Raw genomic sequence first — 23933 nt, forward strand, 5'->3', positions numbered from 1 at the left:
TGGCCATGGCTCACGGGCCCTGCCGCTCCACGGCACGTGGGATCCTCCCAGACCGGGACACGAACCCATGTGCCCTGCATCGGCAGGCAGACTCTCAACCACTGAGCCACCAGGGAAGCCCCATTTTTACCTTTTTTACAGAGTCTGGTAAGATGGTAGGAAAGTTCTGTTACTGTTCAATCTTCTCTATTTTTTGGATGGTATTTTTCCCTAGTTCACAAAAGGTTAAACTACCCTATCTTTAAATTTTAGGGGCTTTCCAAAGATTTTGATATCTTCTGTAATATAAAAAAGAGAATGATGTGAAGCTCATTTTCTGGTCTTAAGCACCTCACGGATTTAAATTCAATTTTCCAGAACTCTTACCACTGAAAGGCAGTAGAGTATTAAATAGAAAATAATACAAATTTACTTGGGGCTTTGAAAAATATTTGGCATTTAGATTGTTACTTACATTTGAATAAGTGTGTGTGATATTTAATTCAAAAGAGTTTAAGGCAAATAATAAAAGCCACACTATGAAGTTCTAATTATAGAAGGAGCTGTCACCTAGTTCAATTCTTCCTTGAAGCTCACTCCATGCTGGGAACACGCAATATGAATTCTCTGGCTGATGTAAAAATACGAAACAACAGTTTTCCCTTTTAATTGGAACTTTTATTAGAAGAAAAGAGGTGTTCAAATATTGTTTTTAAGAAAGTTTCCCTGATGGGATACAGACTATGCCACATTGCAGTAAGTTGAAACAGTGAGCACTATTAACAAGAGTTAAAATCCAGTTCTTAGTTGAGCAGAGTAGTTATTAAATGTCAAAAAGAATGCCCCAAAGCAAGACTTACCGTAAATAAATTAGGATAATGCATTTTCAGATAATTCAGTGACTACAGTCAATTGAAGTTTTGTCTTACCAGACAGCTATTGTTCTGGTTCACGTTTCCTGTCATCTAGTTCTCTTTTCTTACTATTATTTTGAACAGTCAGTTAATATTTGATTCTTCGTAAAATCCATAAAGTCCCACTCCCAGATAATATATTAACATGTCAATAAGGGAAGTAAAGCAAGTGTCTAGAGTGTCTGGTGATCTCTGAATTAAAAAAATGGCTTGAAAATAAAAGATTAAGTCTTTTATAAAAGGACAGGAGTTAGCGCAACCAATCCTGATTAAAATTAAAAATTTATCCCCAGGATTGGCGATAAAAAGCTTAAGCTCTAAAGTGAATTCCTTGAGGATGAGGACTTTGTTTTAGTCTCTGAATTTCAACCAAGTTCCTTGGTATTATGAATAGTACACAGAAAACAGTGAGGAAGTATTTGCCTAATGAATAAGACTAGAATATGACAGGCAAAGAAACTTATTTATTTTATTTGTTGTACAAGGTTTCCGAAAGGTTATTTTAATTTTTTGAAAGCTTTAACTATGACAATTTAAAGACAGAGTGTTTTTCCCCCCACAGATGAGCTAGTTTTCAGTTTTGTTAACCATATCAAAAGATCTAGAATAAGAAAACAAGATACACAATGATGTAATTGCCAAAAACTTAAACAAAACTAATTTAAGGACAATTTAGATATTGATGCAACCATATCTACAACTAAAGTTATTAAGTTAATAAGGGCATATTCAGGATTCTGAATGTATCTAAAGTTCCTTATACTGTAGTAAAATAGACTTTTTACTCTAAATAGATGGCTATAAAATAATTTTGATTTGATGCCTCACTGAGCAAATGGGATATGGAGAGAAGAGGGAAAAATCCCAAAATCCTACACTATAATAGAGTAAAATTTCTTTGTTACAGGTGTTAGAAAATAAGATTAATGTATAATAATTTCTTTGCCTTATATCAAGCTTTTACTATATGCAACTATGATTTAGGGGTTCATATAAATTCATAAGTGAAGTTTTATACATAATTTGACTATATTTTACCATTTACCTGTGTATTATTTCTTACTATATCTTCACTTTTTAAGAATGTTTTCCATCATATTTTTAAAAATGAACAAAGAAAATACATATACAACCAAGTTATAACTTCATTTCCTATAATGAAGGTAAAAGGTAAACGGTGACCATACTGAAAAGAGGCCATAAATCATAATGGATTGCAGACAGCTGAGATGGATCTGAAGCTAAGGTCAAGAATTCTTTTAACTATCTGAGAATCATAAAGGGTAAAGGTTAATACTGACATTCACAAGTTCCATCAAATATAAGTCTTAATTAGAAATATACGATATGATAAAATGGTCTCAATCATGGAATCTGGCATATGATTTCATTGATTTCTACCTAAGTGTCAAAACATCAACTTGTTTTCTCCCCATAATAAGCTGGCAGCAGCAACTTATGAGATACTAGGGCCCTGAGCAAAAACAGGCATATGCCAGGGTTCTGCAATCTCTGCACAACTGACATCTGAGGGCAATAACTATTTGCTGTGCGGGGCTGTCAGGTGCACCGTAGGATCATTACAATGTAGAATATTTTTAGCAGCACGGCTGGCCTCTATCCATTAAGTGCCAGTACCACCTCTTCAACTATGTGAATCAAAAATGTCTTCAGACATTCCCAAAGTCTCATAGCAGCGATAGGCAGGGGTGGGGTGGGCAGAATCATTACTCACTGATAACCACCGGCTTTTACAAAACTCTGTGGCCAAAAACTAGGGTGTCACTACCTCTGATCTAAGCTTCTGATTTCTCTAAAGTTTGATCTAGCTAATGCACAGCCTTTGGTTAGGCAAGATTAAATGCTATTATTGTATTATGAATTTAAATTATTTTAAGAACATAAGAGATTAATTTTATTCATGACTTGAAATTCCTTTCTAATTCTCTTAAACATGCCTTAAAAACATGCCTTTTGACATACTATAATAATTATGCATATATTTTTTGGATGTTTAAAAAATTTAACATTTCATGAATACTTCCATGTAGTAACAATGATCTACAAATATTTTATTTTACTAGCCATATGATATACCACTGTGTTAATATTATTGCTTGGTTAGTCATCTCCCTACTGTTGGACATATGGGCTTTTCCCAAATTTCTACTATTAGAGACAGTCTGCTGAACACACTATTGTGTAAATTACTTTTTTGAGGGGTAGGGGAGTAGGGTGAAAAATGAGGGAAAATGAAAGTTAAATATCAATTAGGATAATAGGATCAAAGAGTCCAGGCAATTTTATAGCTTTTCTTACATACTGAATATGAAATACAGAAATATTTGAAGTCTGTCTTAAAACTTGCTCAGTGTGGAGGTGCTTAACTGCTAAAAGGTGTATTAGAAAGACAGGGTATTATATTTAAAATTTTAGTTTATCTATATTGATAAGACTATCATTTATCATTTCATAATCCAGAAAAGCTTTCTTTTCTTATAACTTTTTTTTTGCCAAATGTTCCCTTTTCATTATCAAAAAGACTGAAACCTCTTTGAAGATCTAAATTATGATATAAAACATATGGAAATTAAGGAAATGTAAGAAAAAAAGGGTCACATGAGAAATTCAGAAATATAACCAGTTCTGTATTAGCCTGACAAAAATCTACCAAGTTTGATTATTTACACAGCAAGAATGTCTAATAAATTTCAAATACAATAGGATCAGGCAAATTTATCAATATCTTAGCTCTCTCTGGAAAACTAATAAATTTCCTAAATTAAAAAGACTACTTTCCAAATAATTAAGCAAAATGCAGTTTTTCTCTCTTGACTAAAACCACAAAAAAAAAAAACCAATAAAATGTCATGATTTCTCCTTTAGGGCACTAAAAAAATCCTATGATCTAAATAATAATGAGATAGACAAAATGAAAGGATTTTGTCAAACTACATACTTCTATTTATATCAGTCAGATGTCTGGTATAGCACTGGAGGACGTAAAAGACGCTGAGTTCTCTTTGAATAAGCCTTTAAATGAAGTAATGGGATCAAGTGAACTAAAGCAAACTCAGAAAATTAAATCATTTTTTCTCTCCTCACATTATAAATCGTAAGTAGAATTAGTTGTCTTGCAAGAATAAGTAAACAATCTAGATTTTAAAAGATTGTAAATCTTCCAGTACAATGAGTAGCTCAATGGCAAAACCTCTAAGAGATTAAGAAAGCTTTTTTAGTGGAATGTTGACCTGGATGAGGAAATGGAGTAATTCTTCCTTGTTGCTTTGGTAGGAAAAACTATCTAGAAAGGCCCTGCAGAGGAGCTCCCAAAAGCAGCCAGGTTTTTAAACGAATCCACATTAAATCCTCTATCACATATGTAATTTCTATCTTTAGTAAGAGCATTTGTGACAACCAAATGTTTATATGGAATATGTCCTTCCTTGTTACTGAAGCCATCGTAGATCTGAAAGCTGCTGCTGAATAATATTGGGTGGGCCAAAAGGTTCCTTTGATTTTTTCCGTAATATGGCTCTAGTGGCACTTAGCTGTCTTTAACTTCATTTGAAACAATTTTGTTAGATTATATGTGACGGCTGTCATATCAGTGTGGATTTAAAAAAGACAGACTTTTTTTTTTTTTTTTCCGGCACGCGGGCCTCTGTTGTGGCCTCTCCCGTTGAGGAGCACAGGCTCCGGACACGCAGGCTCAGCGGCCATGGCTCACGGGCCCAGCCGCTCCGCGGCATGTGGGATCTTCCCGGACCGGGTCATGAACCTGTGTCCCCTGCATCGGCAGGCGGACTCTCAACCACTGCGCCACCAGGGAAGCCCAAGACAGCCATTTTACTATTGAAGACGGAAGAAAAAAGCAACATTTTCAGCATATTATGCTTTATTATTTCGAGAAAGGTAAAAATGCAACTGAAATGCACAAAAAGATTTGTGCAGCGTATGGAGAAGGTGCTCTGACTGATCAAACGTGTCAAAAGTGGTTTGCAAAGTTTCGTGCTGGAGATTTCTCACTGGACGATGCTCCATAGTAAGGTAGACCAGTTGAAGTTGATAGTGATCAAATTGAAACAATAATTGAGAACAATCAACATTATACCACGCAGGAAATTGCTGACATACTTAAAATATCCAAATCAAGCGCTGAAAATCATTTGCATCAGCTTGGTTATGCGAATTGTTTTGATGTTTGGGTTCCACATAAGTCAAGCAAAAAACCTTCTTGACCATATTTCTACATGCGATTCTCTACTGAAATGTAAAGAAAACGTTCTGTTTTTAAAACAAATTGTGACCTGCGATGAAAAGTGGATACTGTACAATAAAGTGGAATGGAAGAGATCGTGGGGCAAGCAAAATGAACGACCGCCAACCACACCAAAGGCCGGTCGTCATCCAAAGAAGGTGATGTTGTGTATATAAGTGGGACTGGAAGGGAGTCCTCTATTATGAACTCATTCTGGAAAGCCAAACAATTAACTCCAACAAGTACTGCTCCCAATTACACCAAGTGAAAGCAGCACTCGCTGAAAAGCATCCAGAATTAGTCAACAGAAAACGCATAATCTTCCATCAGGATAACGCAGCACTGCATGTTTCTTTGATGACCAGGCAAAACTGTTACAGCTTGGCTGGGAGGTTCTAATTCATCTGCCGTATTCACCAGATATTGCACCTTTAGATTTACATTTATTTCGGTCTTTAAGAAATTCTATTAATGGAAAAAATTTCAATTCCCCGGGAGACTATAAAAGGCACCTGGAACAGTTCTTTGCTCAAAAAGATAAAAAGTATTTCAGGAACTATGAACTTGCCTAAAAAATGGCAGAAGGTAGTGGAACAAAAGGGTGAATACGCTGTTCAATAAAGTTCTTGGTGAAAATGAAAAATGTGTCTTTTATTTTTACTTAAAAAACAGAAGGCACTTTTTGGCCCACCCAAAAGAATTGTTTTGACTCTAAACACTATTTTTTACAGTGATATCCTCTCATGAAGATCAATATTAATATTTCATTTGTCTGGCAATAGTGAAGGAAGCTCACCAAGCAAGGAATAAGCAAAATGGCTATCACTATTGCCAAGTTCATATATTTCATTAATAAAATTCCTCAGGTCCTTACTATGAGCCTAATTCTAATAATACGGATACTTGCTTTGTAACCGACAGTATATCAGCTAGGGCGAGTACATGGACACACATAAGAAATGACAGGCTGACAATGAAGAGACAGAACAAAAGCAAAAAAACAAGCAGACAAAAACCTTCAAAATACATAATCTAAAGGCCTATTGGTGAATGTTTAGAGTAACTGAGATCAATAGATTTTTAGGGTATCAGTACAATTATGGATATTCATAATGATCCCTGAGTCATCAAAAAAGTATTAAATTATGTTCAGTATAAAGGAGGCAGGGAAATTTTTTCATTAAATGATTAAAGGAAGAATTTTAGTACTGAAGGTTTAGGTTTCAGCTTCCTAGAAAATGCAATTAAGTGGAACCCCTTATTCCCAAGTGATGACAGACAAATAAACTGGTATTCTCCAATACTAACATAAAAATTCAATAAAGTGAACTATTACAATAACATTTATCACACTCAGTATCAGCTTTTGTAAAAAAAAATAAGGAATGGCACTGAGATGCAAACTTCTACTATTATTTCCTTTATGCTGTGTGGCCATTTCATTGATTGAGATAAGTTGTTCATGAAAACAGTTGTTTAGTCAGGTAATTTAAGGGGAAAGTAGCCTGTATACTGGTAATCTCAATAACATTATCCCCACTAAGTTCAGTTCCAAGAATTTCTATTTCTTGAAGAGCAGAAAACATATTTTAAAACTAATATGCAAATATCAAGGGTCATGGACAAGTTAAAAATTTAGAGACATAAAATCTAATCAGTTAAAACCCATACATAACCTAAAATTTTCTGATAAACATGTCCCCAAGGACTATAGAGTCAAATATTTGTAATTTATGTTTTCTTTTACTCTTGTACTTGTTCCTGTGAAGGAAGGCAATATGTTTATACCTCATACCACCAATGGAAGGGGGGTGGATGGCTTTACAGGAAAACTCAAGGATGCCTGCAAAAGTCTTTTTCTCTTACAATACATACTATAAATAAGTATATAAGCCAATTATGCTTAAAACTATCCATTAAGAAGAAAACCCTAATTCATAATATGGGAACAAATTAAAATGCATATGTTATTGTCTAACTGCAGCTAATAAAAACCAATTAGCAAATTTAATTAACAGAATTCTGTTTAGAGTCATGAAGTATGGACTAAATGGCTTCTGCAAAAAAACTATAAATAAAACCCTGATTAAGACTATTCTTTCCTATTAAAGAACAGAATCAGTCCTTTATAAGCATACATATAAAATATATTAAAAAACACTTTTGGCTGAGGAAAAAATATTTTAATATAGTTTGAGAAATACATCACAGAGATAAGTTTTAAAACAACACTTGGGGTTCATTCCATATGAAGAGATTGCTGATATACTCAAAACAAAACAAAAAACCCCTCACAGTCTAATAAGGATTCAAACCATTTTTAATGGAAATAATTGTAAAATATACAGTTTTCTGCATTCTCAGATTATATATTGTACACAATGTGTATTGAACATGTTTTCTTCTTAATTGATGGCTATCAGTATGAACATTATCCCATCTCTTAGATTATAGCTATACTCTCAGGGGTATCATATGAGTGACTTCCAAAATGCTTAAGGCTGTTTTACCTCTGTATTAAACGACCTCAGAAGGTTGTACTTTTATGGTACTTTAATTTCCTTCCTTCAGAATGCTACCAATATGTTCTTTCTGAACAGCATATAAAATGACTTTAACAAATCTGCTGATATGAATGAAGCTTGCTGTATCACTAACCTTATTATCATACATCATTCTAGATTAACAGGTTCTGAGCAAAGACCTAAAAGTGGTTTCATGATGTTCCTAAGGCATAAAACAAAGGGATTTTTTTTTAATGGTGATTGATTTTTTTCAATGCTTAAAGCCTTCTCCATTTATTTATTGGTATGTAATTGTGTTTCAAATCTATAACACAATTATAAATGTCAGTTAAATGGGTATTACTGATTTCATAAATAATTGTTTTACCAAGTGTTGAGTGAATAAAAATAATGCCCCTTATACTCTAGTCTCTCAAGAACAATAAAAAGTGAAGGTAAAGATTAATTGTGAATTTAGTATAGTGAAAGTTAAAAAAAGACCTTCAGCTGATAAAGGTTCTTAAAAAAGACATATTGTTAAGCATGTATCAAAAACATCTGGGGCAAGATTAAACAATTTACATACGTTATTTATGTCAGAGCTAATTGAAATTTTATGTTACTAAGCAATAAACTTCCATTAAAAACATATAATTATAATTAAGAATAATTATATTATTATAATATATAATAAGGTAAGCACTACCCAAAAAACTACCAGTCAGAAAACAACCAACCAGTATACTGGGAAATATCTAAAACTATACCTGATATAAACCAGGCAAACAAAATTAATTTACTTGCCCCAGCACCATTTTTGTGTATTAAAAATGAAAACTAGACCACATAGGAGAAATAAAGGAAACAATGTTTCTATTTTTCATTGCAAATTTTTATGTAACTCAGGACAACAAGATTTAAAAAGGCTTTAGGAAGAAGCAGGAATAAATTTTAATGCTGACAATAATAGATAGAACTTTTGGATCAACACCTACCGATTTTTTTCTACTGTTTTCCAGATCTTTGAGTTCATTCTCGATTTTTGTGATTAATTCCCTGAGTTCATCAAGATTAGTGCAAATAAGCTAAAATAAAACACAAAAACACAGCTTGATAACACATAATATAAAACACCCAAAATGTGGTAACAGAATTTGTTTTAACACACACTGAATTCACAATTATTTGTCTTTGTAACAGCAAAATGCAAAGAAAGCTCCGCAGTTTATATTTTAAAAGGTATTTACTTGTTATGATGTATGAACTTCAGGCTTTCACCCCACATCCCCACCTTTCAGTTTGCTTTATAATCCAGATACTTTTTTTTTTTTTTTAACATTCTTAACTTTCAGCCCAGAATGACAAAGATCTGGAAACTCACCCTAGATTTCACAGGTTACTGAATCACCTTTAAGAAATGCTTCATCAAGCAGTCTCCTAGCAGGTGAATAAATGCACCCCTGGAGAACTATCATTTTACCTTTGCTTTGGTTGCTAACTATACAATTTAACAAATTGCATTACTGCTGTTGGGATTGCTAATAAAGAGGGACTTCAACTATATGAATATATTCAAAGAAGTTAATGAAATTATGTATACATTCTTAATATGATCTTCTTAGTAGTCCTTAATAAGACCATCTCCAGAGATAGCATCTATTTCCTTTCATAATTATGTGGCTCATTTAATTTCACCTAGGTAATGCTGGCAAATGGCCAAAACACTTGGTCTTTAGTTATTAATTAATAATCAAACTAGTTTGGCTTAATTACTAAAGATTTAAACAGTGAAGTGTCAGCAGCAATAACAAAAATATTAGTAACTACATTTTAGTTCTTGTATAATTATACTGAATTTTTCCAATTTGATACATTTTACTTTTTTTTCTAAAATAATTTAAGCTTATATTTTAAAAAATCTGTTGTGAAAAAGAAATAGAAGATTTCTAAAAGATAACTGCAACCACATATAGAGGAAAAGTTTTAGATTAATGAAAATCTTGTAATGTTTATACTGTGTGATAATGAAAAATAAACCCACTATACTTATAAAGCTACTAATTCATCATTAAATTTTTATCAGTCCCATGTTTCTTACATTCATTAATTTCTTGTAAGGGTGTTGTTTTCCTAAAAGGTATATTTTCTTTTAAAAGAAAACAAACAAAAACAACAAAAGCAAAAGTAGGTTACAACAAGATCATTCCTCATGACTGTGTGACAAAAATGAGAGACTAGGAGCACCGACACTTTCTTTATCATTAAGTTGAACCATATGAAATCGCTGATTGCCTTTGATCTACAAAAATGGCAACATGGTTCAACGTAATAGACAAAGAAAAAGTTATCACAGATAATATAAATTATACTTAGTATTAACAATTATTAGAAACATCTACATAATTTCAAACTCACAGAACTGACAAAGCAGGTAAAATATGTATTTAAGTAACCCAAATTAAATAATTTCAGAATAGAAAACAGTATGAGATGATGTAGTAGGACAGTGCAGCTGATATTTATTACACACTACACATTTCCATCTGCCAAATCTAGAATTATGGAAGAAATGCTGATGGTTAAGCAGTGCACTAGCTAATTAGCTAAGTGCCTCTAGAACTAGATAATGTCTTCAACTTCTGTTATATCACTAAAACCTCAGAACCATGCTGGCCCTACACCAGGTTTCTAGAAAGTACTCAATGGGAACTAAACTTTTCATTGTATAATCTGCTATTATGACTACCATGTCAAATTTGCCACAGAGCTTGTAGATGGTTACACCCTTTTCACTGAACTTGATGTATTAGTCAATAGCACACCATGGATTTCTCATTTGCACATATGGCAAAGCTCAGAGGAGTTTTCACTTGCATCTCAGCTGTCTCATTACACATGGAGTAAGGGTACATTTTGCATGTACGTTGTAGAAACTTACGGTAACAATGAAAACATATACCCCTACACCTGACCACATCCTAAAAAATTTAAGATCTTTTAATTAGCAAGCAAATATTTACATTCCGTTTAAGGGAACAGATACCACAGTTGTGAAGTCAAATCAGGAATGATTTCCACAGCCTAAGAGCTATAAGTAAGCTGTACTACATCAGTGCTTCTCAAACTTTAACGTGCATAAGGATCATCTGGGAATCTTGTTAAAAGGAGGTTTTTGATTTAGTAGGTCTGAAGCAGGACACAGGATTCTGCATTTCTAACAAGTTCCCAGGTATGGTCTGAAGATCACATTTTTAAGCAATAATGTACTAAATGATTATGAATTACAAATCTGCATGGCTATGGAAACATGCTAGTAGTATGGAGCTAAATGAGTATGAAAATTCAAAAAGATTAATTTCCAAATAGGGGATGGAATAGTGAATTAAATGCACAATGGTAAGACAAATGTTTCTTAAATGACATGACTCAAACATAAATTTTGCTGAATTTGAGGGTCAAAATATTTTTAGCAACATTTACTTTGAAGTTATCTTAAAATAACTTAATATCTACATGACAATTTATACTCTTTATATACTAATATATACCTCTCTCTACATATATACGTAATACCTAATATATATACCCAAAATATACAGTCAAGATATTAGAAAATTCTTGTATGGGAACATAATTCTAATTTTATTACTGATATCAAGGGAAAAATAATTTGATTTATGCCAATTCTGTCATATATACACTCTATTCCTTCTCTCTACAAAGTAAGGTATATGTGTGGCCTTTAAACTCAATTCATTTTCAAATGGTGCTTTTAAAAATAGAATCAATCCAATAAGAAATGTTCACCTCAATAAGGAGAACAGATGCATTATTTGAACAAAGCAAAACAGCTTATTAAGACCTCCTTCTCATTACCTTACATTTGAAAAAAATATCTAAGGCTCGGTGCCTCCAGGGGTAAAAAGGAAAGCTCCATAGCAGCTTGGATTACAGCTGGGTCACACTGCCAACACTCATAGGAGAAGGTTTTCAGTCATACTGCAGAGGTTAGACGAAGAGCTTTATCCCCCAGGAAGAACCTTTTCAAGGATGTCACACTCTCCCTCAAATTAACCTTTCACTTGATGCAACCCATGAGAGAGTCACAAAATCATAAATCTTATTAGAGCTGAAAGGAACCGCCCCCAAAATGTGATTTGGTCCAAACCCTGGCAAAGGCTAAAAAGGTGTATCTCCAATTCATATACAAGCTAGTTAAAATTAACAGAGATAAAGTAACCTAAGATGACACACTCAGAGAGAAAACCATGGAACCTAGGACTCCTCCTCCTACTAGATCATATTCTTTAAGGGTTCCCTCTAAACAAAATAAAACAAAAAAACTAACAATAATTGAACATGTATTATAGTTTTAAGAATTAATTTATACCTAAGCTTTCACTTCTATTAAATGGTAAATATTAAAAGGCCCTCTCTCCAACTCAAGAAGCAGAAGTGTGTGTATACAGTGAGGGAGGGGAGGTCCTATAGAGATTGAAAGAACTCCATGACCACATCTCAGAAAAATTACAAAGTAAATTATTTCTTATTTTATCACTACTTCAAGCTAGATATTATGCCCTTTGGGTATAAACTCAATAGGTTTGACAGGTATTTACTTTATTGATTCCAAAAAGGACACAAATAAGGTAGCATACAAAAGTAAAAGAATATAGTAAATTACATTAAAAAGCAAAAGGAAAACAATGCAGTCAAAATGAATAGGTCCAAATAAAATGGATCACATTTACTACCACTCTAATGAAACACTCCAATAATTTATTTAAAAAATTATAAGTAAAACAATAAATGCATGGTGTAAATTCAAAATCTATATTATATTTAAAATAAAATTATATTGACATCTGTTAAGACTATGATGACAGGAAAATTCCTTCTCACTTCTATGATCATATCAGCAATACTGACTACTTCAAAACTTGCAAATGAAGATATCATGTGTGACATGACAAGTAAGTCTGATTAACAAGTTAAAACATTTTATACCACTATATGATTAAAACCTGATGTTTCTCTCAATGTACTATATATAAAAATGGAAAAAATTTTAAGGGGAAAGTAAAACCCCATGATGTTAAAAGTGAAACAAAAAGCTGAAGTTGAAAATACTCATTTTATTAGGATACATTTCACATGAATGAAGAACAAATGAGAAGGATAAGGATGTGTAAAGAAAAATACTTTTAAAGAAAAAAGGTAGCAATTCAAAATAACAATACAATCAAAAGGTCCTTAACTCAGTGAAGCAGTTAAACTCTAATTTTACTTTTGGTCCCAATTTGTCACATTGAAGATAGTACTTTATTTCATATCCCTTAGTTTCTCCATTGGTTAAACGGAAAAATAGAGTTTTTTCAGAGGTATGTTGGATCAGTGAGTTTATGCTTATGTTTAAAAATAATACTACTATGTAAGTCTTAGTCAACAGCTGGATTCTGGATTTCCTTTGCAAAGGAGCCTTTCGAATAAGTCACATATATGGAATAGGAACAAGTACACATGACATGAAAGATTTTGATTACCAACAAAAAGCAGAGTCACGGTAACTAAGGCTTTTAAATTATTTTAAAGACTTATCTTATTGAGACTTGACAAACTAAGCTTTAAGAATACTTTCTGGGACCTTCAAGATGGCAGAGGAGTAAGACGTGGAGATCACCTTCCTCCCCCTAGATACATCAGAAATACATCTACATATGGAACAAATCCTATAGAACACCTACTAAACGCTGGCAGAAGACCTCAGACTTCCCAAAAGATATATATATTTTTTATCCTTTGTCTCTTTTTGTGAGTGTGTATGTGTATGCTTTTGTGTGATTTTCTCTGTATAGCTTTGCTTTTACCATTTGTCCTAGGGTTCTCTCTGTCCTTTTTTTTTTTTAGTATAGTTTTTAGCACTTGTTATCATTGGTGGATTTGTTTATTGGTTTGGTTGCTCTCTCTTTTTTGTATGACTTTTTAATTTTTAATAATTTTTTAAAATTTTAATAACTTTACTTTATTATTATTTTTCTTTCTTTCTTTTCCTTTTTCTCCTTTTTCTTCTGAGCCGTGTGGCTGACAGGGTCTTGGTGCTCCAGCCAGGTGTCAGACCTGTGCCTCTGAGGTGGGAGGGCCGAGTTCAGGACAGTGGTCCACCAGAGACCTCCCAGCTCCACGTAATATCAAATGGCAAAAGTGCTTCCAGAGATCTCCATCTCAATGATAAGACCTACCTCCACTCAACAACCAGCAAGCTACAGTGCTGAACACTCTATACCAAACAACTAGCAAGACAGGAACACAACCCCACCCATTAGCAGAGAGGCTGCCTAAAATCATAATAAGGTCACAGATACCCCAAAACACACCACCAGATGTGGTCCTGCTCACCAGAAAGACAAGATCCAGCCTCATCCACCAGAACACAGGCACTAGTCCCCTCCACCACAAAGCCGACATAACCCACTGAACCAACCTTAGCCACAGGGGGCAGACACCAAAAACAACGGGAACCACGAAGCTGCAGCCTGCGAAAAGGAGACCCCAAACGCAGTAAGATAAGCAAAATGAGAAGACAGAGAAACACACAGCAGATGAAGCATCAAGGTAAAAACCCACCTGACCAAACAAATGAAGAAGAAATAGGCAGTCTACCTGAAAAAGAATTCAGAATAATGAGAGTAAAGATGATCCAAAATCTAGGAAATAGAATGGAGAAAATACAAGAAACATTTAACAAGGACCCAGAAGAACTAAAGAGCAAACAAATAATGATGAACAACACAATAAATGAAATTAAGAATTCTCTAGAAGGAATCAATAGCAGAATAACTGAGGCAGAAGAACAGATAAGTGACTGGAAGATAAAATAGTGGAAATAACTACCACAGAGCAGAATAAAGAAAAAAGAATGAAACAACTGAGGACAGTCTCAGAGACCTCTGGGACAACATTAAACGCACAAATATTCGAATGATAGGGGTCCCAGAAGAAGAGAAAAAGAAAGGGACTGAGAAAATATTTGAAGAGATTATAGTGGAAAAGTCCCCCAGTATGGGAAAGGAAGGAGTCAATAAAGTCCATGAAGTGCAGAGAGTCACATACAGGATGAATGAAAGGAGAAACACGCCAAGACACGTATGAATCAAACTATCAAAAATTAAATACAAAGAAAAAATATTAAAAGCAGCAAGGGAAAAGCAATGATTAGTATACAAGGGAATCCCCATGAGGTTACCAGCAGATCTTCCAGCAGAAACTCTGCAAGCCAGAGCAAGCGGCAGGACATATTTAAAGTGATGAAAGGGAAAAACCTACAACTAAGATTACTCTACCCAGCAAGGATCTCATTCAGATTTGATGGAGAAATTAAAACTTTTACAGACAAGCAAAAGCTAATAGAATTCAGTGTCACCAAACCAGCTTTACAACAAATGCTAAAGGAACTTCTCTAGGCAGGAAACACAAGAGAAGGAAGAGACCTATGATAACAAACCCAAAACAATTAAGAAAATGGTAATAGGAACAAACATATTGATAACTACTTTAAATGTAAATAGATTAATCTCCCACCAACAGACATAGACTGGCTGAATGGATACAAAAACAAGACCCATATATATGCTGTCTACAAGAGACCCACTTCAGACCTAGGGACACATACAGACTAAAAGTGAGGGGATGTAAAAGATATTCCATGCAAATGGAAATCAAAAGAAAGCTGGAGTAGCAAGCCTCATATCAAACAAAATAGACTGTAAAATAAAGACTATTACAAGAGACAAAGAAGGACATTACAGAATGATCAAGGGATCAATCCAAGAAGAAGATATAATAATTGTAAATATTTATGCCCCCAACATAGGCGCACCTCAAAACATAAGGCAAATGCTAACAGCCATAAACGAGGAAACTGACAGTAACACAATCATAGCAGGGGACTTTAACACCCCACTTTCACCAATGGACAGATCATCCAAAATGAAAATAAATAAGGAAATCACAAGCTTTAACAATACATTAAACAAGATGGACTTAATTGATATCTATAGGACATTCCATCCAAAAAGAGCAGATTACACTTTCTTTTCAACTGCTCATGGAACATTCTCCAGGATAGATCATATCTTGGGTCACAAATCAAGCCTTGCTAATTTTAAGAAAATTGAAATCGTATCGAGTATCTTTTCTGACCACAACGCTATGAGACTAGATATCAATTACAGGTAAAAATCTGTAAAAAATACAAACACATGGAGGCTAAATACACTACTAAATAACCAAGAGATCACTGAGGAAATCATAAAATACCTAGAAACAAATGACAATGAAAACACGACGACCCAAAACCTATGGGATGCAGCAAAAGCAGTCCTAAGAGGGAAGTTTATAGCAATACAATCCTACCTCAAGAAACAAGAAAAATATCAAATAAACAACCTAACCTTCCACCTAAAGCAATTAGAGAAAGAAGAACAAAAAAAACCCCGAAGTTAGCAGAAGGAAAGAAACCGTAAAGATCAGATCAGAAATAAATGAAAAAGAAATGAAGGAAATGATAGCAAAGATCAATAAAACTAAAAGCTAGTTCTTTGAGAAGATAAACAAAATTGATAAACCATTAGCCAGACTCATCAAGAAAAAAAGGGAGAAGACTCAAGTGAATAGGATTAGAAATGAAAAAGGAGAAGTAACAACTGACACTGAAGAAATACAGAGGATCATGAGAGATTACTACAAGCAACTCTATGCCAATAAAATGGACAACCTGGAAGAAATGGACAAATTCTTAGAAAAGCACAACCTTCTGAGACTGAACCAGGAAGAAACGGATAATATAAACAGACCAGTCACAAGCACTGAAATTGAGACTGTGATTAAAAGTCTTCCAACAAACAAAAGCCCAGGACCAGATGGTTTCACAGGCGAATTCTATCAAACATTTAGTGAAGAGCTAACACCTATCCTTCTCAAATTCTTCCAAAATATAGCAGAGGGAGGAACACTCCCAAACTCATTCTACAAGGCCACCATCACCCTGATACCAAAACCAGACAAAGATGTCACAAAGACAGAAAACTACAGGCCAATATCACTGATGAACACAGATGCAAAAATCCTCAACAAAATACTAGCAAACAGAATCCAACAGCACATTAAAAGGATCATACACCATGATCAAGTGGGGTTTATCCCAGGAATGCAAGGATTCTTCAATATACGCAAATCAATGTGATAAACCATATTAACAAACTGAAGGAGAAAAACCACATGATCATCTCAATAGATGCAGAGAAAGCTTTTGACAAAATTCTACACCCATTTATGATAAAAACCCTCCAGAAAGTAGGCAAAGAGGGAACCTATCTCAACATAATAAAGGCCATATATGACAAACCCACACCCATATGGTCACCTTATTTTTGATAAAGGAGGCAAGAATATACAATGGAGAAAAGACAGCCTCCTCAATAAGTGGTGCTGGGATAACCAGACAGCTACATGTAAAAGAATGAAATTAGAACACACCCTAACACCATACACAAAAATGAACTCAAAATGGATTTAAGACCTAAAGGTAAGGCCAGACATTATAAAACTCTTAGAGGAAAACATAGGCAGAACACTCTATGACATAAATCACAGCAAGATCCTTTCTGACCCACCTCCTAGGGAAATAGAAATAAAAACAAGAAACAAATGGGACCTAATGAAAATTAAAAGCTTTTGCACAGCAAAGGGAAACATGTCAAGACAAAAAGACAACCCGGAGAATGGTTGAAAATATTTGCAAATGATGCAACTGACAAAGGATTAATCTCCAAAATATACAAGCAGCTCATGCAGCTTAATATCAAAAAACAAACAACCCAATCCAAAAATGGGCAGAAGACCTAAACAGACATTTCTCCAAAGAAGATATACAGATTGCCAACAAACATATGAAAGGATGCTCAACATCACTAATCATTAGAGAAGTGCAAATCAAAACTACAATGAGGTATCACCTCACACCAATCAGAATGGCCATCACCAAAAAATCTACAAACAACTGCTGGAGAGGGTCTGGAGTAAAGGGAACCGTCTTGCACTGTTGGTGGGGATGTAAATTGATACAGTCACTACGGAGAACAGTATGGAGGTTCCTTAAAAAATCTAAAAATAGAATTACCATATGACCCAGCAATCCCACTACTGGGCATATACCCTGGAAACCATAATTCAAAAAGAGTCATTCATGTACCCCAATGTTCACTGAAGCTCTATTTACAACAGCCAGGACACGAAAGCAACCTAAGTGTCCATCCACAGATGAATGGATAAAGAAGATGTGGCACATACATACAATGGAATACTACTCAGCCATAAAAGGAAACGAAATTGAGTTATTTGTAATGAGGTGGATGGACCTAGAGTCTGTCATACAGAGTGAACTAAGGCAGAAAGAGAAAAACAAATACTGTATGCTAACACATATATATGGAATCTGAAAGAAAAAAATGGTTCTGGGCTTCCCTGGTGGCACAGTGGTTGGGAGTCCGCCTGCCGATGTAGGGGACATGGGTTCGTGTCCCGTCCGGTAGGATTCCACATGCTGCGGAGCGGTTGGGCCCGTGAGCCATGGCCGCTGAGCCTGCGCATCCGGAGCCTGTGCTCCGCAACGGGAGAGGCCACAACAGTGAGAGGCCCGCATACCGCAACAAAAAAAAAAAAAAAAAAAAAAAAAAAATGGTTCTGAAGAACCTAGGGCCAGGACAGGAATAAAGTCACAGAAGTAGAGAATGGACTTGAGGACATGGGGAGTGGGAAGGGTAAGCTGGGAAGAAGTGAGAGAGTGGCATGGACATATACACACTATCAAATGTAAAATAGATAGCTAGTGGGAAGCAGCCACATAGCACAGGGAGATCAGCTCAGTGTTTTTTGACCACCTCCAGGGGTGGGATAGGGAGGGTGGGAGGGAGACGCAAGAGGGAGGAGATATGGGGATATATGTGTATGTATAGCTGATTCACTTTGATATAAAGCAAAAACTAACACACCATTGTAAAGCAATTATACTCCAATAAAGATGCTAAAAAATATATTATATATATATATAAAGAACACTTTGTATGACTGTTATAATTGTGTACAAAAAGAGAATTCACATATTAAATTTCTCTCTCAAATATTAAACAAATTAAAAGGTTCCTGGGTAAAAATGAACTTTATTAAGAAAATCAATATTCACTTTTCAATATAAAAGTCTTACATTATAAAACTAACACAGAGGGCTTCCCTGGTGGCGCAGTGGTTGAGAGTCCGCCTGCCGATGCAGGGGACGTGAGTTCGTGCCCCGGTCCAGGAAGATCCCACATGCCGCGGAGCGGCTGGGCCCGTGAGCCATGGCCGCTGAGCCTGCGCGTCCGGAGCCTGTGCTCCGCGACGGGAGAGGCCACAACAGTGAGAGGCCCGCGTACCGCAAAAAAAAAAAAAAAAAAACTAACACAGAAAAACAAAAAATAATTTAGTCAGTTTAACAGAGTAATCAGTAACTGTTAAATTTGACATAAAAGTTTTTATCACCAACATGCTAAAGACTAAAAATAAAAATATTTCCTAACTTTTTACAATTATTGCTAAGTAGAAAAACATGACAAGTTCCCCTATATGCCAAATGTATAACCCGACATAACACTAGAGTAGGGAGGGCTCAGCATAAGTTTTCCCTCTAATATAATGATGCAAATAATATTACCCAGTTTTTCACTTTTGAAATACTTTTATGCTTAATGATGAAATTTCATGATTTATAAAATATGACCAAATCTGAGATTTATTTCAAGGTCTTAAGTTCCTGGAAAAAGTGGTAAAGGTCAGTAATAGATGCTCTTAATTGATTGATTTTCCTGCTCATAAACACAGTACTTTTCGTCTAAAGCATCTGGCATGCTTATTTGAAAAAATAAATAAGATAATAAAACAGTAAGTTCTATCATTTAATCCTCACAACAATCCTAGGAGTGGGAACTATTATTATTCCATTGTACAGATGAGGAATTGGAAGCTTTGAGCAGTTAAGTAACTTACCTAAGGTTATCAAGTTAGGGCTAAGATGGCATTCGAACCTAAGTAGCCTGGTTCCAGAATCCATATGTTTAAGCACTATCCAGATTACTGACATCCACCTAGACCCACTGAATCAAGGATGGACCCTTAGAGGATGAAACCCAGGATTTTTCATTTTTAATAAAAGTATCAGATTATTTTTATACTATTTAAAGTTTGAGAACCACTGATATAACTGCTAGGAAAAACTGGTACAGATATGGGTAGTCCCATTATAATATATACACAAATATAAATACAATAGGTCTTTGACTGCTTACAGTGTATACTTTAAATAGGGGTGGGATGATTATTTTTTCACACTGAGGTATAGATATTTTTGTTGTGTATATAAATAAACACGGATTCTTCCTGAAGCAAACAGGCTTATAGGTTTGATCTAGTTTTAAAAAAGTCAACAACCACTATCAAATTAAAAAGTAGCTGAGGTCAAAACAGGATTCACTTTTTTAATTCACCAGAACTTAAATACAACAACTACAAAAATCAAAATTTCACACAATTTAATTCCTGGATATGTTTCTGAGGTGCTAAATGTCATACTGCTAGAGCTTTTGAGAAGGAAATAAATTCAGTTCTTTGTTATATAATAACCAGTCTTCTTATATGTAGGAGTCTTTCAAATAATTAAAGAAACAAACTACATAGAATTATTATGAGAGGCAAAACTATAAGTTTTGCATGTAACAATAAAGTTTACTAGTGACTAATACTATGTCCTATTCTTTGCTTAGTTGAAGCAAATGACCTATTTCCTGGGAAATGGCTGTCAATTTTCTTTCTCAGTAATACCATGGTATTTAAATTGTAAACCAGGCATAAGAACAACTGTTCTCATAAGTCTATTTCCCAACCCTAGCCACACACACACACACACACACACACACACCCCTCTCTCACCCCCAACCCTGCCTTCTTTCTAGGACACCTTAAGAACCAGGAAGAGCACTTTATTTTAAACAGTTCAATCTAGCAAAACATGTACTTTTGACCTTAAGTTTCTGAGTGGTAAGCAAATGGTCGGTAACTAACTAAAAACATCATTTACGACAGTGTTTTTCATACTTTTTTGCCCCCAACCCATGGTCAAAAATACATTTACACTACATGTCAGTAAACACACACAATGGAAACCAAAGTTTTATGAAACAATATTACCCTTATTATATTTGAAACTCTTAAAATTTCTATTTTAATTTTGTTAGCTTAAAAAAGAAATGCTGGTCATGCAATCCACTAAGCTGATTTCATGCCTCACTAATGAATACCACCTGCAATTAAAAAAAACAAAACAAAAACTGTCTATGCTGTCTATGCTGTCTGTGCCACTTATTACATATAAAAATCCATCCATTAATACAGGAATGAAGGGGAATATCAACAGTGGACCAGATCTGTTCTGAGATCCATACTGCCAGGATGAATACTTTGAGGGATTAAGGAAAAAATGAGTGGGAGAAATAGCAAAGGCTAGCATGAAATCAGTGGAAGAATGAATGACAATATACTATTATAGCATTAAATAACACACACAAGCAATGGTAGAAAAGCCTCTAAGTAAACAGTAAATACACTTTTTTGTTTTTAACTGAATATGCTGGAACCAAGGTTACTTTATATAAAAGGATTTTGTAGAAATGGTTGTAATTCATCCTAAGGATGTCATTAAAAATACTCTAAAATACTAAAAGAAAAATATGTCTATTTTCTTTTACTGTTCATTTAAAAGTATTAAATTTTACCAATTAGTAGCTTCCATAAAAAACACTTCCAAAATAGAATTTTTACTGAAAAAAAGATGTGTCTACATTTTTGGATACAGGTAACTGTAAAACTCACATTACATATTATCAATATTTTCATAGTTATTACTCCTTTACTTTCTTCTTTAGTTTTGAGACTCACAGAAATTCATTTTAACATCACTTTTTTTTTTTGGCAATTAAGTGTTAATTTTATAATCTAAACCAGAAATAGATTGGACACGCTAATACAAAGAAAAATTTTAAAGAAATAGTCATTTGTTGTAGAAACTCATCTTTCATAAAGTAGAAAATAAAAGTATTATTTAACTAGGGTGAACTTCTCTGCTTATTCTAGTATCAACTACAAACAGAAAACTCTTCACATAATCAGATAGCAGTACATACAAGTACTTTTTTCTTTTTGCAGAAATGTTTAAAAAACCATTCAATTAACGTTTACTTAATATTCTCTCTGAAGTTCATATATAGCTGTGTTAAAAGTTTTGTTTTTTAAGTTAATAAGTCTGCTATTTCTATAGTGCCCAAATAAATGAAAATAAAATGGATTACCTACACAATGCTACCATGTACAAATTATAGTTAGTTCTTGGAAGACTTTCATCTACACATTTACTTGATACATATATATATATATATATTCTATTAAATTACTTCTACAAAACAGTATAGTGTACAGAAAACCACAGAGATTTTTGACTATCAAGAGACAAAAAGAGAGGTAAAAATTTTTGAAATACTAGCAGATTAAATTTTAGCTATATCTACACTTGCAGGGAAAAAGTCATAGTTGGAAACATCTCATTAAAAGTATTGTGTGTTATGGCGGAATTTAGCCAATCTCTTGAGGAACAATATAAACACTGAAACAAAAAATTAAACTAATAAGTATAGAGACAAAATTGAAACATTTACCTGAAATTCTGGTACAGTAGGTGACTTTGTGACAGTTTTCCTCTTCTTTGTGATTGCTTTTTTAGATATGGATTTTTTTCCTTTCAAGATTAAAAGAGAAAAGCTTCATAATGCTGTTTATAGCACTTCATTAACAAAACCCAAATTACATAGAACCTTGAAAGTTAAATTATAACTAAGAGATGGCTTCTAGTGAGTCAAATAAAAATGATGAATCAAAACAAGCCCCAGCAAAAGCAAACATTAAACTATAACTACCTGTAACAGACATATTAACAAATGGTGTTTTCTTTCTATAAGAACCAAACTACTATAATCTCCAATGTGTTGCACAGTACCAGAATTTAATACAATAAGATTTGGCAAAAAAGTCACATTACTATTGCTTAGTTAAAATCTAATTCACAACTTAAAATGAGGTTACATAAGAAAAAACCTTACCTTTAACAATGACTTCTGTAGTCAGGAACTTGCATACAACTATACTCTGAAGACTATGGTCTTTATTCAACCTAATGTGAAAATCCTCTCAGTAGCTTAAGAAACAGGGTTTTCCTTCTATCCCTTTAGTTCTGCACTCACCTAATGGACTGCCGTTGGCAGTATTCAATAACCAGTTTTAAAACAAGGTAAACATCTCCCTTTAAAGTGCACCTAGTCATTTGTGCAATCAGAAATCACTAGGAAAAATAAATCCACATTCTTAAACAAATCTATTTCATAGCATAAAGTACATATAATCTAAAATATGTATTTAACCAGACAAAAGAAATATGTACATACATATAGCCTCTATTTTCTAGTAAGGAACATAGTCAAGTAAATGCTTTTCCCCCCATTTGCAATCAGCAAAATCAATTAATAAATTGTTACTTAATCAACAAACATGAGATACAGTACACTTTATGGGGACAACAAAAAATTATAAAATGGAAACCCTGTCCTCCAAGAGTTTACAATCTATGTAGGGAATAAAAAATTAATTAGAAATACTTAAAAGTTAATTTTAGTTCACAATCATTTGTAGGCTAAAATCATCTTAAAACTTACTTTTTTTTAAAAGAGAAAATGACTAAGTACCGAAAGCAACTTTGCTATACTACATAACCCCTATTGTTCTTTTCTAAATGTTTTCCTGCATAGATGTGATCTTGCATGAAAACAGTTTTTATTGCAACATTTCATTCAACTCATAAGCGCAATTCCAGTTTACAATGTAATTGTATTTTCTTCTGTATTCCTCTTTCAATCATATCACAGAATTGTAATTTGGGTCATTTCTAACTTTGACTCAATAAAATGCAAGTATACCATACTTGAACTACTGCAAATTTTCAGTGGCTGAGATTCACATGGGTTTTAGTGTTTTGTTCCACTAGGTAACAATTAAATTTAAAAACCTAATGTAGGGACTTCCCTGGTGGTGCAGTGGTTAAGAATACACCTGCCAATGCAGGGGACATGGGTTCGAGCCCTGGTC

The 23933-nt window shown here is 34.1% G+C and overlaps 1 protein-coding gene across 5 annotated transcripts in view; it reads right to left on the bottom strand.

Annotated features, from left to right (window-relative positions):
- Positions 1-23933, bottom strand: part of BRD10 (bromodomain containing 10) — a 104735-nt gene that overhangs the window by 18202 nt on the left and 62600 nt on the right. For 4 of the 5 annotated variants that reach the window (XM_030877146.3, XM_060300912.2, XM_030877144.3 and 1 more), the window contains 2 exons: positions 22454-22533; positions 8654-8743 (listed from right to left, as the gene is read on the bottom strand). In XM_030877146.3, coding sequence (XP_030733006.1) covers positions 8654-8743; positions 22454-22533 — 170 coding nt within the window. The remainder of the gene's footprint in view (positions 1-8653; positions 8744-22453; positions 22534-23933) is intronic. The other variant, XM_030877145.3, reaches the window with a different exon arrangement.

The sequence above is a fragment of the Globicephala melas genome, chromosome 6, assembly GCF_963455315.2.
Source record: "Globicephala melas chromosome 6, mGloMel1.2, whole genome shotgun sequence".
NCBI classification, from domain to species: domain Eukaryota; kingdom Metazoa; phylum Chordata; class Mammalia; order Artiodactyla; family Delphinidae; genus Globicephala; species Globicephala melas.